Source organism: Amia ocellicauda, chromosome 13 (assembly GCF_036373705.1).
Source record: "Amia ocellicauda isolate fAmiCal2 chromosome 13, fAmiCal2.hap1, whole genome shotgun sequence".
Lineage (NCBI taxonomy): Eukaryota > Metazoa > Chordata > Actinopteri > Amiiformes > Amiidae > Amia > Amia ocellicauda.
In genome coordinates, this window is record NC_089862.1 from 7,412,469 (window position 1) to 7,430,650 (window position 18,182).

The following is an 18,182-nucleotide window of genomic DNA, read 5'->3' on the forward strand; positions in this document are numbered from 1 at the left end:
ATCCCATTCAGACATTCAGTTTGGAGTTCAGGAGATTGTCTTGACCAGGACCACACCCCTAAATGCATTGAAGCAACTGCCATGTGATTGGTTGATTAGATAATTGCATTAATGAGAAATTGAACAGGTGTTCCTAATAATCCTTTAGGTGAGTGTATATATATATATATATATATATATATATATATATATATATTAAATAATTTGATGTCTACCTATGCCTCATTATTATAATCCTGCTATTATCATATCTATATTTATATAGATATTTTGTTTACTTTACCAGTCCTCACCCTGAGTGCAGATGGCGAGAGCCTAGATGAAGATGGTGATGAAAGTCATTGTTGTTGTGGATTGTGTTGCCATGAAGGGCAGCTCTCAGTCATGAAGTGTTAAACTCACAGGGCTATAAACACTCCCAGAGCACTGAAGCATGTGCTGCCCATGCAAAGTGGCACTTCAATGCAAATTGTCTTCCTGGGTACAGCAGCATTTAAAACAGTGTTATAAATACAGGCTCTGTGCTGTGTGTTCTGACAGAGCTAGTTGAGCAGTTTAGCTTGAACCCTCATAGGACAGCAGGGCTAGACAAGCAGCTTTTCAAGTCCTCAACTGTATATGCTACCTGGGAAACAATAATGAATCCCTGTTTATATAACAGGGATGATTGCTGTAATGATCCTATTAGTGTGGAGTCTAACAAATGTCATTTACTCCATCAGTTAGTCTCCAGAAAACTGTGTCTGGAGTCCAGATTGGTCTTTCCCTTGTCCTCACTCATATGTGTGTTCTATAGCTCTGTAATAAGTGAATTCACTCATGGTTACAAATGCTTAAGTGGAGAACGTATAATGATGGGGGCAAATTGACATGGGGATGAATTGTTGGGGATGAATTGGTGTGCTTCCGCTATAACCACTCTGTCCACAGTAGTAATCTCCTGCATCTTCTGCTTGGACTGGACTGATGTTCAGGTTAAAGACGGTCCCAGATCCACTGCCGGTGAAATGATCAGGAATCCCAGACTGACGGTTTGATGCATAATAAACCAGGAGCTTGGGAGACTGGGAGTCAGAACAATCTGCCCACTGGACTCTGGAAAATAAGTACTGATAGAAATAAACAAATATTTCTAATGAATACATAGATTTAAAATCATGACATACCAGCCATTAAGTTATATTGTTATGAATGTAAGTGGTTTTTGAAATATAATATAGTAATTCTTTTGAATTCTCACCTCTAGTAAAGAGCCCCAGTGTCCCCAGCAGTAGAACCAATGGCATCATTGTTTTGTGTCTCACTGACTCTGAAAGAACTGAACAGTGTCTGATCAATACTGTGAGTCTTAAAGGGTTTGTAGCAGTGAGGCAGGACAGGCATGCAAAGCAGCTTCCTGTATACAAATCCTGTCTCAGACAGTTAGATGAGAACTGAGCCATGGAGACACATGGCAATTGACAGGGCATCTATCACTGCCTTATTGTATTTGTAACCTGTCACAGGAAGAGACTAGGGCAGATCATTTTTAATTATGTTATTATTCACTGTCTTTTTGCACATTTTGTATTATATTTATTTTTTCTTTGACTGCAATTTTGTCCCCATTGGCATGTGATACCAATGTGCGGTGCTGTAAACAGTTTAGCATGAACTCTCCTAGCACTGTATGCCTAGACAAAGAACAGCTCTGTGTTTTAATAATGTGAGTTGTATGCAGTACTTGATATTATTGTTTGTGTATTCACCATGGATAATTGTTTTAATGGAACTGTGAAAGTCAATCCTCTGGCTTCTCCAGAGTCTCAAAAATGTTTTCTACTTCATCTGCTAGTCTTCTGGATCAGTAGGGGAAACTGTTTCTGGAGTCCATGATCTTTTCCCTGTCTTACTAAAGAGTAGCCAGACAGCAGGGACACACAGGCTGCTCCTATTGCGCCGGGCAGGGCCTGCAGGAGAGAGACTGGGACAGCAGGGGCAAAGAGGGATGATCTGTTTTCCTCATGTAGTTGGTAACTTTGTTCATACTTTGTAACACTGAGGAAGGCTTGGGGACATAATAGAAATATATAAAACTCAAAGAAGCGATAAAAGGTTTTGAAGTCATTGGTTTTTTTTTGGTATTCATATGTATTTCAAAATGTCAGTTTTCAGGCGCAATTGCTTCATAGCTGACATATTTGAGCCTCAGTCTCCTTCATTTATAAGTTGGACAGCAAGTCCTAGTGTCATGCCTTTTAAATAATGCCTGTGTTAAACTGTTGTTAAATGTTTGATAACATGGTGGCAAGTATCCAGTCACTGAACCTGGAATATGAATGTAACTGCCTCTCAGCTTTAGTTAAGTTTGTGACTATTTTTTTGGTTCCTACCTAAAATTAATAGGATATCGTAGAGGCGGAACTAATTAGCGCCATCCTTGTGTTCCGCACGTAATTAAAGGGGGCACAACATCTGAAGTGTAGAGCTAAAACATAGCATCGCAAGAGCTCTCCGAGCTAAGTAAATATTAAGAATATAAAGATATCTAAATGTATATTATCCGAGTAAAGAAGACAAGGAAGAAGGCTTTTGAGATTTAGCCCCTCCTAAGTAGGAAGCAGCCTACGAGGTATGTTTCTTTTGTATCCAGTTGTCTGTGATATATTTCATGTGCATAGCTTGTGTTAACTAGTGTGTAACTATAACGGCACAAACTGTATTCAAGACATACATACATGCATTGTATTTATAATTTCCTTTTATTTTTTTTTCTCTCTTTCAACCCAGTTCTCACGGGTTGACATGATATGTTGTTGAAATAAAACCCCGTTTTTTAACCAAGACCTCGTGCTTCGTGTTGACTACTGGAGGGAGCTACAGTGAGAGCTCGTCTGCTCCGCATGAGGAGGCGAGGAAGACGGCATCGGAGAGCGCGAGTCGTGGTCGGGCCGAGACATCCGCACATGACAGCGCGAGAAGAGGCAGTGCCCACGGAAGAATCAGGTTTCATAACGCAAATTAAGCTGTAATTCAGAGACATTAAGCGTTCTGGGCAAGAGAATGAGACATTTCTTTGCATTTCCCATTAGTTAATGTTTTGTTTACTTACCTTTTCTCAAATTGAAGTGGATTGATATTGCTACTGTGTTGATATTGTGTCTACTGATGAGTAGGATGTGAATATTAAGAACTATTAGTACCGAGAGTAAGGCAGAATTGGTCATATTTAGACTTAAAAGTGAATGGTTATTACTTAATGTGGTATATGTACAAGTTTAACTAAGAGTTAATATTTTTGGTTTGTTTAATTTCATTTGTGGTAATTTAAGATTTAAATAAGGCCATATATAACTATAACAAGTTATCAGGCAAGAAGACCATAGCTCCATAGATCACAAAGTGAGTGTTACTAGTCTTTGAGTACAGTTAGTACAGTTTTTTATTTTGGAAAAAGCAAGTTAATTTAGCTGCAGAGAGTAATTTTTCTCCAAAGTAGTGTCAGTAGCTGCAAGTAATTAAAGGCTGACTATTCACATATCAGAGATTAAAAACAACTACTCAATTGAGCTTAAGCTAAGTTAAACATAACTTAGATTATTGTGAACAAGGTAATTTACTCAACTAAAAAACAAGTTTAGATTTAAACCAAACTAAAGCAAAATGTCAGAGTTTGAGCTTTTCTTTGAGAGTGACAAAGAGGGTGCAGGTGAAGACGCGCAGCAGCACTGCGCAGACATGCAACCACAAGCTGCTGAAGGCACAGGAGATAACCACACTTCCTCACAAGAGCCACATAGAAGCCAAAGGGTCCGCAGGTTTACGGAAAAGGGCCAAGAACTGCACGATCAGCAAGTAAGAAGATTTGCACACCGTTTCAGTGTGAGCTACGAGAAGTGGAAAGCTATCGCTAAGGATGCCAAACAAGCGCTGAGTGGACAATGCTCAAACAACCTGCTGCGTGACCACATCACTAAGATAAGCAATGCCTCAGATAATCTGAACGTTGTTTATGAAGATTTAAGGCACATTGACATTCCCGACCAAGACACACGTCGCAGAGCAGACACCTGCGAAGCAGTAACAAGAACAATCATCCAGACTGCAAAGGCTCTTCTAGACACAAGAGGGGGTGAAGAACAAAGAGTGAAATCAATAGAGTCTGTAATTGAAGCTGCAGCCTCAGACAAAGTAAGCGTCAACTCTCACCGCACCAAGTCGTCTGCTCATTCTCAAACTAACTCAAGAATAACATCCCGTTCAAGCCAGTCTTCTGCAAGACGAGATGCTGCTGCTGAAGTTGCTGCCAATGAAGCCACTTTAAAAGTACTGCTAGAGCAAGAACGTCATATCAAAGAACTTGAAAGACTCGAAACTGAAGCAGCCAATTTACGAGCTAATCAAGAGGCTGAAAATGCAGAAAGACAAAGGGTGCTGGAAGCCAAGCGCAGAGAACTAGAAAGATTGGAGACAATCAAGAAGCTAGAGGCTGCTAAGGCGAGACAGCAAGTATATGAACAAAGTGAATGCTCAGATGAAGAAATATTTGGGCTGCTCCATCAATGTGTCCCTCCGAAGGAGAATGAGGAAGTCAAGCATGAAAGTAGCCTATTGCAGCATCGCTCCCCACCTCACTCTCTGACACAACCAAAACAAGAAGACAATACTGCAGCTCTTGTTAGAGCATTCGCAGAGTCCATCAGTGCGAGTCGTCTTCCCGTACCTGAACCAACAACGTTCAACGGCGACCCACTCAGATTTAATGACTGGAAAGTCTCCTTTCAGACACTTATTGACAGGAAAAACATACCAGCTGAAGAGAAAATATACTATCTGCGAAAGTATGTGGGTGGACCAGCCAAAAAGGCCATTGAAAGCTACTTCTTGCTAGGCACAGAGTCAGCTTATTGTGCAGCGTGGACCATCCTAGAAGAGAGATACGGCAATCCATTCCTTATCGCCAAGGCCTTCAGAGATAAACTTGATACGTGGCCCAAAATAAACTCTAAGGGGAGTGTGGAACTTCAAGAACTCGCTGACTTCCTTCGCAGCTGTGAGGCGGCCATGTCTCAGATCAGAGGTCTTGAAGTACTCAACGACTGCAACGAAAATCAGAAAATACTCTCTAAACTTCCAGACTGGCTGACCTCAAGATGGAATAGGAAGGTGATAGAAGTGGAAGAACAAAGTCACACGTTCCCAAGCTTTAGCCAGTTCGTCAAGTTTCTCACACGTGAAGCCAAAATCGCCTGTAACCCAATAACGTCCCTCCACGCTCTAAAACCAAGTGAAAATGAGAAGATCAAGGTTTCAAAGACAAGAGGTCATGGAGCAAAGGTATTGGCAACCAACTCAGACGAGAAAGCTGTTACCACAAGCTGTGTCTTCTGTGAGAAGGCAGGTCACAGTCTACACAAGTGTCGCAAATTTATGGATGAGACTATTTCAGAGCGAGTCAAGTTTGTTCAAGAGAAGAAATTGTGTTTCGGCTGTCTGAAGTTTGGCCATCGCTCGAAGGACTGTGAAAACAGAGAGATCTGCGATATGTGTGAAAAAAGACATCCAGCTTGCCTCCATGATAATCGCACCAAAGAAGAAAGGATGTCAACACGGCTTAGTGGAGCAGGGAACAGTGGCAAGTCAAGGGAAAGGAAAATAGAGCGGCCACAAGATAGGGCAGCAAGATCATCACGTGAGTCAACATCCAACAGAGTTTTACAGAATGTTAAAGACACTCATACATCCACAGTCATTCCAGTGTGGTTGTCAGTCACAAGTGAGCCAGATCGTGAAGTTCTTGTGTATGCACTCCTCGATACACAGAGCGACACGACATTCATCCTGGAAGAAACGGCAAAGACTCTTCACACAAAGAAGGAACCAGTTCAGCTAAAGCTCTCCACAATGGCTTCAAGAAACACAGTTGTGTCCTGTCGGAAACTGACTGGACTACAAGTGAGAGGATTCTACTCAGACAAGATAATTCCTCTGCCAGTGACCTACTCAAGAGAATTCATCCCTGCAAACAGAGATCATATTCCCACACCAGAGACTGCAAAGGCATGGCCTCATCTGGAACACATCGCAGACGAGATTGCTCCTCAACAAAGCTGCGACGTGGGCCTGCTAATCGGCTACAACTGTCCTCAAGCTCTTGTCCCAAGGCAAGTGGTGCCTGGTAAAGAAAATCAGCCCTTTGCTCAGAGAACAGACCTGGGCTGGAGCGTAGTTGGCTATGGCAACCCATGTCTTGACTATGGAGATGAAATTGGAATAAGTCACCAGGTCATCGTGAGGCAAGTGATGCCTGGTCTTCAGTCCTCTTCAAACCTCACAAGCGAAGTTCACTATGTCTGTAGAACTCAAGTCAAAGAGGTAGTCTCACCTGCAGATGTCATCAAGGTGCTGGAATCGGACTTTGTCGAAAGGTCTTTGGAGGACAGTCACATCTCTCAAGAGGATCTCCGATTCCTGTCAAAGATGGAAAGAGGCATCAGGCTCAAGGACAATGGTCATTATGAGATGCCACTGCCATTCAAGAATGAAAGACCCAACTTACCAGATAACATGGTGTGCGCCATCCACCGTCTCAGATGCCTAGAACGGAAGCTGAAAAGAAACAAACAGTACTACAAAGACTACAAGACCTTCATGGATGAGATCATAACACGTGGAGATGCAGAAAGGGTCCCAGAAGAAGACCTCAATAAAGCTCCAGCATGGTACATCCCACACCATGGGGTGTATCATCCCCAAAAGCCTGGGAAGATACGTGTTGTCTTCGATTGTTCGGCGAGATTTCAAGAGACATCCTTAAACGACCATCTCCTGACCGGTCCAGAGCTGACAAACACCTTGGTGGGAGTTCTGTGTCGTTTCCGGAAAGGTCCAGTGGCAATCATGTGTGACATTGAACGCATGTTCCACCAGTTCCACGTTAAAGCAGAAGACCAAGATTACCTAAGATTCCTGTGGTGGGAGAATGGAAATCTTGAAGCCAAACCATCCATCTACCGGATGAAGGTCCACTTGTTTGGCGCTGCTTCATCACCTGGCTGCGCTAACTATGGACTCAAGCACCTCGCAGCCGAAGGACACGGACACTTCAGTGAAGCCACCATCAAGTTCATTCAGAAGAACTTTTACGTTGATGACGGCTTGTCAAGCTTAGCGTCTGAAAGCCAAGCTATTCAGTTAGTGAAGGAGGCAAGAGAGCTCTGCAACAAAGGCAAACTCAGGCTGCACAAGTTCATTTCCAACAGCAAGAAAGTCCTAGCCTCAATCCCCAAAGAAGAATGTGCAAAAGCCGCCCAAGACCTGGACATGGCCCTGGGAGAGCTACACGTGGAAAGAGCACTTGGCATACAGTGGTGCGTGGCTTCTGACGAGTTCCAGTTCAGAGTGATTGTGAAAGAAAATCCACTTACCCGAAGAGGAGTTTTATCCACTGTCGCTTCAGTATACGATCCACTCGGATTTGTGGCACCGTTCATCCTGGTGGGAAAACAGATTCTGCAGCAGATGTGTCATAACAAGCTCAGTTGGGATGACATCTTACCTGATGATCTTCGACCCCTGTGGGAGTTTTGGCTCCAAGACCTGCAAAACCTGGCTGGTGTAAAGATTCAGAGATGCTACATTCCATTAAACTTTAAGGTTCAGAGCTACGAGCTCCATCATTTCTCTGATGCCAGCGTGTCAGGTTATGGCGAGTGTTCGTACCTCAGAGCAGTCAGTGCATCAGGTGAAGTCCACTGCTCTTTGGTAATGGGGAAGTCAAGAGTAGCCCCTGCTAAGGTTACCACCATACCAAGACTTGAGCTGTCAGCAGCAGTCGTAGCCGTCCGCACCAGTGACATGCTCAAAAGGGAACTGGAGATAGATTGCCTACAAGAATTCTTCTGGACCGATTCAAAGGTTGTCCTCGGATACATCAGTAACGAGGCCAGGAGATTTCATGTGTTCGTGGCAAACCGTGTGGAACGCATCAAGCAAAGTACGGAGTCTGCGCAATGGAGGTATGTGGCTTCCGAAGAGAATCCAGGAGATCATGCCTCAAGAGGTCTTGCAGCAAAACAACTTGTAGCTTCCAACTGGTTCACGGGTCCAAGCTTTCTTTGGCAGAAAGAGCTGACCAGCGAAGTAGTCAAGGTGGGAGAGATTGCAAGTAGTGATCCAGAGATCAAGAAGGCCCAGGCTCATGACACCCTGGCAAAGGAAATAAGGTCACTGTTAGATTGTCTACGAAAGTTCTCTGACTGGTCAAGAATGGTGAAAGCTATAGCCAGACTAAAGCGGCGTGCAAGGGAAGCGAAAGGCCTCAGGCCAAGGTCCTGGGAAAGCACCAGTTTAGAGGAAAGGAGAGATGCAGAGCTCAGCATAATCAAGATGGTCCAACAAGCAACCCTCTCTCAAGAAATACAGGGCATCCAGTGTCATAAGAACTCACAAATCAAAGACAAGGCCAACAAGTTACACAAGTTGGGTCCATTCCTGGATGACCAAGGTATCCTCAGAGTCGGAGGCCGCTTAACTCATGCTGCTCTTCATCCACATGTGAAGCATCCAGCTGTTCTCCCTAGAGACAGTCACGTGTCGGCATTACTCGTCAAGCACTATCACGAGAGAGTGCACCATCAGGGACGGGGAATGACCATAAATGAGATCCGATCCAATGGTATATGGATCCTGGGATGCAGCAGGGCAGTGTCATCCCATATTTACAAATGCACAACGTGCAGGAAGTTCAGAAGATGCACAGAACAACAAAGGATGGCAAATCTCCCGGAAGATCGAATGGAAACAACCCCTCCATTTACTTACTGCGGGATGGACTGCTTCGGGCCATTCCACATCAAGGAAGGAAGAAAAGAGTTAAAGCGTTATGGACTCTTACTTACCTGCATGTGTTCCAGAGCAGTGCATATTGAAATGCTCGACGACTTGACCACAGATGCCTTCATTAACGCTCTGCGTTCATGCATCGCTATTCGTGGAACAGTACGGCAAATAAGGTGTGATCAAGGGACAAACTTTGTTGGTGCCAGGCGTGAGTTCATTCAAGCATTAAAGGAGATGGATCAAGAGGAACTCAAAGAACTGAGATGTGAGTTCATCATGAACACCCCAGCTTCAAGTCATATGGGTGGCGTCTGGGAAAGACAAATTCGCACTATCAGAAGTGTCTTGACGTCCATTCTAGAACAGTCAGCCAGACAACTTGACTGCTCCTCACTACGAACGTTCCTATATGAAGTTATGGCGGTTGTAAATAGCAGACCTCTGACCACTGATCATCTGAACGATCCATCCTGTCCAGAGCCCTTGACACCAAATCACATCCTGACCATGAAATCCACGATCATCTCTCCACCTCCTGGAAAGTTCGTCAGGGAAGATCTGTACCTCCGTAAAAGATGGCGCAGAGTTCAACTCTTAGCCAACAACTTTTGGACACGGTGGAAAAAGGAATACCTCCTCAATCTCCAACAGAGACAGAAGTGGACCAAAGACCGCAGAAACGCTAAGGTCAATGATATTGTCATTTTGCAAGATGATGCTACACCACGAAACCAGTGGAAGTTAGCAAAGGTTATTGAAGTGTACCCAGGAAAGGACGGAAGAGTGAGAAGGCTCAAGTTGCTTATCGGCGATTCAACTCTGGATGGAAGAGGAAAGCGCATCTCTAAACCTGTTCATTTGGAGAGGCCCATCCATAAGACAGTTACATTGTTGGAAGCAGACTGAAGACTCCAGCATCCTCTAGTCACTCTTTCAACTAGTTCTTAAGTTAAGATAATAAGTAAATAGTTAGTACTTTGAAATTAATATTATGTGCAGTTTATATGCAGTATGTGTGTCTCCAAGCTGTTCTGAGAAATCACTTGTGATTTGGTGGGAGTGTAACTGCCTCTCAGCTTTAGTTAAGTTTGTGACTATTTTTTTGGTTCCTACCTAAAATTAATAGGATATCGTAGAGGCGGAACTAATTAGCGCCATCCTTGTGTTCCGCACGTAATTAAAGGGGGCACAACATCTGAAGTGTAGAGCTAAAACATAGCATCGCAAGAGCTCTCCGAGCTAAGTAAATATTAAGAATATAAAGATATCTAAATGTATATTATCCGAGTAAAGAAGACAAGGAAGAAGGCTTTTGAGATTTAGCCCCTCCTAAGTAGGAAGCAGCCTACGAGGTATGTTTCTTTTGTATCCAGTTGTCTGTGATATATTTCATGTGCATAGCTTGTGTTAACTAGTGTGTAACTATAACGGCACAAACTGTATTCAAGACATACATACATGCATTGTATTTATAATTTCCTTTTATTTTTTTTTCTCTCTTTCAACCCAGTTCTCACGGGTTGACATGATATGTTGTTGAAATAAAACCCCGTTTTTTAACCAAGACCTCGTGCTTCGTGTTGACTACTGGAGGGAGCTACAATGAATACACTGTTCAATGTGTATCTTTCATTACAAATGAATGTGAGTGTTGTAAATGTCCATTTTTTATATAATACAATTCAAGAAAAACAAATAATTTCTTGTTGTTCCTGTGGTGAGTTGAATCTTCTGGCCTGGCAGCACAATCAGCAACTGTATGTTCTTCATAAATTGTTCTTGTTGAGCAAATATGATGTTCTTGATTTATTCTTCTATTCGGGTTTTGAAAGTATGAATTCCATTAAAAAAACCTAAATTAACTCATATTTGGTTGCATTTATCATCTGAATCAAACCCAGATCTGTAGTGACTGCAGCTATTCTCAGCCTCAGGAGAGTCGTCTGTGGGCCGCAGGGGGAGAGGGGGACTGGCTGTCTCATGTGGTTTTTGACATTGTTTACACAATCAAGTAGGATGGTGAAGGATTAGGAACACTTTAGAAGTAAATTCATACTCAAATAATTCGGGTTATGAGGCCACTTATCTCAGTTATTTTACATCACTAACATATCAGCTATACGATGCAATGTTATTGAGTACTGCTTTTATAGTTCTGGATCAATTTTAATTACTTTAATGGAGTATGAGTATGTCCCTGACATTGACCTCTGGCACTCTAATAGTTGACTTAGTCATAAGACCAAATAGAAAGTTTACAAATGAGAGGAAGCCATTCGACCCATCGTGCTTGTTTGGTGTCCATTAATAACTAAGTGATCCAAGGATCCTATCCAGTCTTATTTTGAATGTTCCCAAATTTTCAGCTTCAACCACATCGCTGGATAGTCAAAGTAAAGTACAAAACAAGGAACAGTTTTTCATTTTGAACTTTCAATTGTGAGAAAACCTAAATTCTATTTTATACATTTTAGACTAATGTTAAGAATTGGAAGCCACTAATCTATTGGTACTAAAACTGCACACGTATTATTATGGTATGATCCGAAGACCAGTCTCCAGTTAAATTAATTACATTTGCTACAACAACAAAAAGATCATAAACAAATGTGCGTATCATCCGATCACCAATGTGAGTATGCAACAAGTGATCAGATGAAATGTATTACTTGCAAACCAGAACTGAAAGCAGGGCAAATGTGGTAACACTTTAGTTTACGTATCCATTATTACTGTGAATGAACACTGTGTAGTGCTGTTATATAGTAAGAGTGGGTTTTCCCCAATTGCATAACTCTTATAAGATGTTTGACCAGTAGAGCTCAAATCATTAGAATAGATCAGAAACAAAGACAAGTTCAAAATATACAAACAACTCTTTATTATAAAAGAAAGGTACACTGACAATGCTAAATTACTAAAATAATAGATACTATAGGCAGTTAGATCAGTTTTATGAGAAACAGTGTCACCTGTGGGACATTAAGAAAAATGTGTGCTAGTCTATTTAGGTATTTTGTTCTAATTTATGTTTTTTTGTTTGGCCTTTTTCACTTATTCACTATATTTTTATATATATTAAAAGTTATGTTTTATTTGTGTTTGTTTTTTCACTGATTTCTTGAGGCACATGAGTTTTATTGATATTTAATTAATTACATAATTATTGTACTCAGCTAATCATGCATTTACAAGAGGGTGAACCCGCTGCCTCGAGTTCATGGAGGTAACCTGCAGATAATTACACCTGTTAGACTGAGGATAAAAATCTTTTCTGGTTTTAGGGCAGTGGAGCAAATATATATTTGTCATGGTTCCCTAGCACTCACCCTCTATCCCCGCTAGAGGCCGCCATTTCCCTGCCTTCTCCCTGCTCTCATCATTCAATCAGTCTATTAACATTCCGGAAACCCTTGTGCACTTGTTCTCTCACCCTCTGCTCCCATTCACCCTGCACTTCACAAACCTGTTTTTCTGTTCCATTTATAATCCCCTCAGAATCCCAAGAACCTTTCCAACAGTGTGTGTCTATGTACTAGCAAATGTAATTGCAAGTGTAAGTGATTTTGACTAATATGGGGGTAATGTACTGAATTTGTTTGGATGTGTTAGTGTGTGTCCACAGGATTAATAATGTGTCAGTGTGTGTATTGTAGTGTGCGTGTGTCAGTGTGAGTGTGTGTCTCTTCTGTGGTGTCCGCTCATCTCTACAAGGAGTCAGGCTTATTTCAGTGGAAAGTTTCAGTTTTAAACAGACTCGCAATTTAAGAAATCTGTTTTGGTCCAGAAGTCAGGAGCCTGTATATTGAAGACTTTCTTCACTATGGAGACAGAGAGACCGAAATATTTGAACCTTGTGGAGGAATCCAGGACACAAAACGGCACCCTGTCCCATCCCCAATGAGAGAGTGAGTGTCAGAGCTACAGCTCCAGTTGGCATCAGAAATTGTTCACACAAGAGCTGCTCTAATAAACCTCGAGCTTCTCTGTCAGCGAAGGTTCAGGTCCCTCCAGAGCTGGACAATGGCAGTGAGGCCAGCTGATTCTCCACCAACCTGTCTCTGAGATTGTTACTAGTGCCTCCTTGCACTAGTCCTCCAGTGGAGTGTCCTCCAGTCACTCTTTCAGGTCAGAGACAACTTTCCCCACAGCCTCGAGAGAGAAGTGTGATCTGACAGTAATGTTGAGTGAGTCTGCAGCTCCAGGAGCGGCACAGAAAGACTCCCAATTCTACAGCAGAGAGAGAGAAAGACAGAGACTGGTTCAGATCAGTGTCTCTTCTCCACATCTCAGCAATCTCCTGCTCCAGTCTTTCTAGGAGTCCCTCAGCATGACTCACTGCAGCCGTCTCCTGAGCTCTGATCATCTGTGTGACCTCACAGCACCTTCTCTCAATGGAATTGATCAGCTCAGTGAAGATCCTCTCACTGTCCTCCACTGCTGTCTGTGCAGAGCTCTGAGTGAGGAGACGCACAGGGGTTATTACAGAGGAACAGCACTGACATTGGACTGTACCTCATCTTATATGCTCCAGTCTATTGGTATGTGTGATGTGTTGGTGTGTATTAATGTCAGCTCCTCCTCTGGTCAGTACCCACCTTGAGTGCCTCCACTGGCTGTCTCAGTGTCTTCAGCTCCTTTGCTCTCTGCTGGCATCTCTGCTGGGTGTGTGTCTGCATCGTGTCCAGCTGCTTCTGCGGAGAAGTCATATTAAGATATTGATGTGTTATTTATGGATTCAATGGATTGAAGCTGGTCCCAGTATTGATGAAAATGCACTGGAGATCTCTGAGGCAGGTTGACACAGCACTCACTTAACCCTTTGTATCTCTCAGCTCATGCAATACAGTTTATGGTGTATTCCTGCACTCTGCACTGCTCTGTGTCCTGTACCTGAAGTGTTCCCTCTGTTTCACAACAGATTGTGAATGATGCATTTCTAACATAGTGTGATAGAATCTGCACACACACAGAGCTCCCAGTACAGAGTTGCAGTCCTCACCTGTTTCTCAGTCCTTTCTGCTGTTGCTGAGACTGTATTGTGGCCTTTGTGATCATCCACCATGCATAGATAACAGATACACTTCTGATCAGTCCTGCAATAGATTTCCAGCAATTTCTGATTATTAGAACAGAGAACATCATCGAGATGCCCAGTGGCATTGACCAGCTTGTGTCTCTTCAATGGAGCAAATTCATAGTGAGGCTGGAGGTGAGTCTGACAGTAAGAGGCCAGACACACCAGGCAGTGTTTCACAGCTCTCAACTTCCCCTCAGTGCAGAAATCACATGGCAAATCTCCAGGTCCAGCAGGACACTGAGCAGGAAGAGGGGCATTAAGCTGTGACTTCTTCAGTTTCTCCACCACCTCAGCCAACATGATATTTCTGCCCAGAACAGGCCGGGGAGTGAAGGTCTGTCTGCATTGTGGGCAGCTGTAGATTGCTGTGTGATCATCCTGGTCCCAGCAGTTCTTAATACAGCCCAGACAATAACTGGGTCCGCAGGGAATAGTCACCAGATCCTTCAATAAGTCCAGACAGATCGGACAGCTGAACTGGTCCTGGTCCAGCAAAACATCAGTTTGTGCCATTTCACCACAGGGACTGAGAGGCAGAGAGATAGTTTCAATCAGGCTGTTTCAGCAGAAACAAAACTGAACTGTGTGTGGGAGTGACTTCCTGGATCTGCACAGAGCTGCAGAAGGTGTGGATTCTGGTGAGAGGCAGACAGAGGGAGTGAAAACACAGGCAGGGAGGGAAGGAAATGGTGCTGTAGGACTCGACAATGGATTTTTACTGTCTTGGTCTCGGTACACTGAGGTAGTGGGCCGGATTTGTTCAAATGAGACCTCATGTGGGCCGGATAATGTTTTGCTAAAATCAATTTGACACTATTCATGGATATTTAGGCTGCTTGTGGATTTATTATTTGGAATCATTCAAGAAAGCCTGCAGATACCAACCAATGCATTGTTGGCACATGAAAATAACACACAATGTATTATTACATAAAGCAAAAGAGAAAACTGCAACAAATACATGTTGAACAGAAAACATTTTCCTATGCAACATTGACAAGAAGTGCAACAAATAGCCGATCATAAGTGCCATAGAAAGCATGTTTTCTATTAATATTAAGTGTTAATAATTACATATTGTTTTTGAATATCTGTGTTATTCATTAATTATACATTTGAAAGAATGCAGGTTATAGTTATAAAACGCCAAATGTCTGTCCAGGATAGCTGTACCAATCAATCAGAAATTGCATGTTTGCACATGAAAACAGCAAAATGTAAAATCACAAAAAGTAGAAGAGAGAAGTGTAACAAAATTGCCTATTATAAGTGCCACAGAAAGCATTTCATACAACTATGAACAACAATAATTACATATTGTGTTTGAATATCTGAATAATTCATTAACCATACATTTGTCCAGAATAGCTGGTTCAGAAACCGTGGTTAACGCAGCTGCCCTGTGATCAGTAGATTTAGAATCCAGTGTGCTATAGGGAGGCTATGACATTTTCATTTGCTGGTTTGAGCTCAGATTGAGTGGATACAGCGATTACCTGCAAATAAACATGGATTGGAAACGGAGATTGAAGAGAGCTCGTTTTGGAAATGCCGTGTAAATGAACATGACTGATTCAGGGGCATCAGTAATACTGGGAATGATAGATCATTCGTGGGTTTGCGCCAGTGGTGTGAACACACTGCGAGTGAAACGCCAGGTCCAAATGGCACTGAGTGCTTTTACTCTACTGATCAATACGCGATTGATACTGCAGATAGTACAGAGTGCAATAGTGCAGGCACATCGCACACAAAATAATGATTCATGGACATTATCAGTGGAAAAGCATTTTTTGCAATGTTATATATTCATGGAGTAAAAGTGTTCACCGGAGAGGGCTGTCAAAATGCAGTGTGAGTATGAGCTCATGCAGGGAAAGTGTAGGAACATGTCCTGTGTGGACTGTCCCGAGCTGTCAGGTATGCAGCCTAAATATAAATAGTAAATAGTTTATTGAAATACAAATCTACAGTGAATGAAAGCAGTGTATGTTGAAAACAAAGTTTACACAATGTTGAAAATGTTTACTTTAGTGTACATTTATGTTTTGAAAAATGCAAGTTATTTTTGAACTATAAATATTGCTATTGAGCATTATTCCAATATTTATGTTTACACCTGTTTCATTCTCTTATTGTATGCCATTTTTTAGCTTTTTGCTTGTTGTAGGCTATGTAGTTATTCATGTTTTGACTGCAGTGTGTGCTTTTAGAAAAAGTGATTTGTTATTTATAGCAATAATATGAATGTTTTATGATTATATTTCAATTTAAATACTACATTTGTGCTATGTAAATGTTGTACTTGATGTTCATTAATATAACTTCTGAGTTTTATACAATGGTTTGCCTTTGATTGTCATATCACAGCTGTTAAAGAGCTATCGGTTACAATGACCGGCTTTGGCGCTTGTAGGTAGTTCGAAATGTCGGCACTTCTGGTGTTAATTAATGTATCATTTCATAGAAACCTCTTACTTTGCTTATTACACATAGTTGATAATAACTGTATGCAAACGTTTTTTTTGTTTGTTTGTTTGTTTGTTTTTTTACCCAAAACATCTCGGGCTGGATGAAACCTGCTGGCGGGCCGTATCTCTGACATCTCTGCTCTAGACATTCTCCTCTCCACTTTGACTTCTGTTTATTATGATAAGAGGAACACCCAAACAGATCAATAGCCCACAGATACCAGTTTGCTTAGTGTTTGCTTGTGCATTTCCTGTTCTTCTCTCAAGGCTGAAGATGTTACATTATAGTGATTGATTACCTCATTGTCCATTGTTAAAGAAAATTGTGAGATTGGGCAGTTTGTATGCCATAACAGGAAAATGCCTGCTTCCATGATGACCCCTTTCCTCAGGAAGTCAGCCACAAACATTCAGAAACCTGATCTCAAGACAACTTTGGGAAACCTGTGACTGTCCCTGCCCACAGACCCACATGTCATGCATTGTATAAAAAGCTGTTAACCTCTGCTGTTCAGAGAGACCCTGCTGAGCCTCTCAGGCCTGCAATGTAAAATAAATACATCTGTGTTATCATCTGTGCATCAAGACTGGGTTCTTCAATTGGTGTCATGAACAGGTTCTGAACTTGCCTCCACTCCCAGGACCAAAAAGGGTGAGTATTTTTATTCTACCACCCTGCATACTTAGATTTGGTCTCAGGATTTTTTGAGGCTCTCAGAGTGTAATTTAAAATTGAACCTGTATGGTACAAGAGGCACAGGGGATAAAGGGTAAATGTGTGACTGTACAGTTTGTTTGTTATGTGTGTTGTGTGTTATTGACTGCGCAGCGGAGGTTCTCAGTAGGGGAGAACTCCATGTTGAGACAGATCTGTGGGGATTGATGCCAAGGGAACCAAATGGCATGGCAAGGCCTACTGAGCCCCATGTTACACAAGGAAATCCTTGTACGCTAAGGCCAGTGTTAGTGGTGGTCAATAGCCAGACAGAACCTGAGGTACTGTGTAAATCCCCATTGCTGGCAAAAGATAGGATTGGCATAATGGCATTACAAAATGTGTCTGTCTGTGAATTCCTACAAAAGAAGTTTAAAAATGTTAAACTTAAAATGGTAAAGACAGAGTGGGATCCTGACTGGACTCCCAGGTAAAAACAAGATAAAAACTGACAAAGTTTCCATGATTTCTTGTTTGAATAATAGGAATTTAGAGAAGAAATTGATCACTATGGATCAAGAAAACATAAAAGTAGTTAAATAATTGAGAGATTATTTTGCATCTTATTTTAAATAATAAGAAGCTTCATAAATAAATAAATAACAAATAAATAAATGATAAGGGCTGTTTGTGTCACGGTTGCCTCGTGGGAGGACCGTAAAGCTTTAGGAGATAGGACCCAAGTGCAGAGCTAGTACAATGAGCTGACAGAAACCAAGGAGAATCCAAAGGTGTGGTCAAGGTCACTGGCTAAGGTCGAAATCCAGGTGGTCAAGAGAGACAGAGATACAGGACAGAAAGAGAGATAGAGACAAAGACAGGACTGAGAGCAAAAGAGGGAGGACAGGGAGCGAGAGAGGGAGACAGGGATACAGGACAAAGATAGAGAGAGACAGCAGGCACTAGGGAGAACAAGGAACCAGGCTTGGTGATGCAGGCAGAGCTGACAACACTTCACCAAGAGTGAGGGCAGTGAGGGGTTTATAAAGGAGAGTAGAAACTAGGAAGACAAGAGCAGGACCAATGAGAACAAAGGACAGGAACAGAAGTGCACAAGGGTGTGTAGGAATGTTAATTGACAGAGAGAAAAAAGGAA

The 18,182-nt window shown here is 42.1% G+C and overlaps 1 protein-coding gene and 1 long non-coding RNA gene across 2 annotated transcripts; one reads left to right on the forward strand and one right to left on the reverse strand.

The window, feature by feature from the left end:
* The first annotated feature begins 2,326 nt into the window (after positions 1–2,326).
* On the forward strand, positions 2,327–2,823 carry LOC136766386 (uncharacterized). The gene is made up of 2 exons (XR_010821727.1): positions 2,327–2,611; positions 2,770–2,823. It is a non-coding gene; the product is annotated as an uncharacterized LOC136766386 (long non-coding RNA).
* A 7,927-nt stretch (positions 2,824–10,750) lies between these two features.
* Positions 10,751–14,413, reverse strand: LOC136766978 (E3 ubiquitin-protein ligase TRIM47-like). The gene is made up of 4 exons (XM_066720953.1): positions 13,823–14,413; positions 13,419–13,493; positions 13,080–13,276; positions 10,751–10,763 (listed from the first exon to the last, which is right to left on the reverse strand). Exons 1-4 carry the CDS (start codon positions 14,411–14,413, stop codon positions 10,751–10,753), a joined length of 876 nt encoding a protein of 291 aa, XP_066577050.1.
* Between the last annotated feature and the right edge of the window lie 3,769 nt (positions 14,414–18,182).

Excerpts from the sequence above, each read along its gene's own strand:
- LOC136766978 (XM_066720953.1), bottom strand. The coding sequence starts at position 14,413 with ATGGCACAAACTGATGTTTTGCTGGACCAGGACCAGTTCAGCTGTCCG. Across the intron at positions 13,494-13,822 it reads CAGAAAGGACTGAGAAACAG|ACACACACCCAGCAGAGATG; the intron begins GTGAGGACTGCA and ends GACACGATGCAG. Across the intron at positions 13,277-13,418 it reads AGCCAGTGGAGGCACTCAAG|AGCTCTGCACAGACAGCAGT; the intron begins GTGGGTACTGAC and ends CTCCTCACTCAG.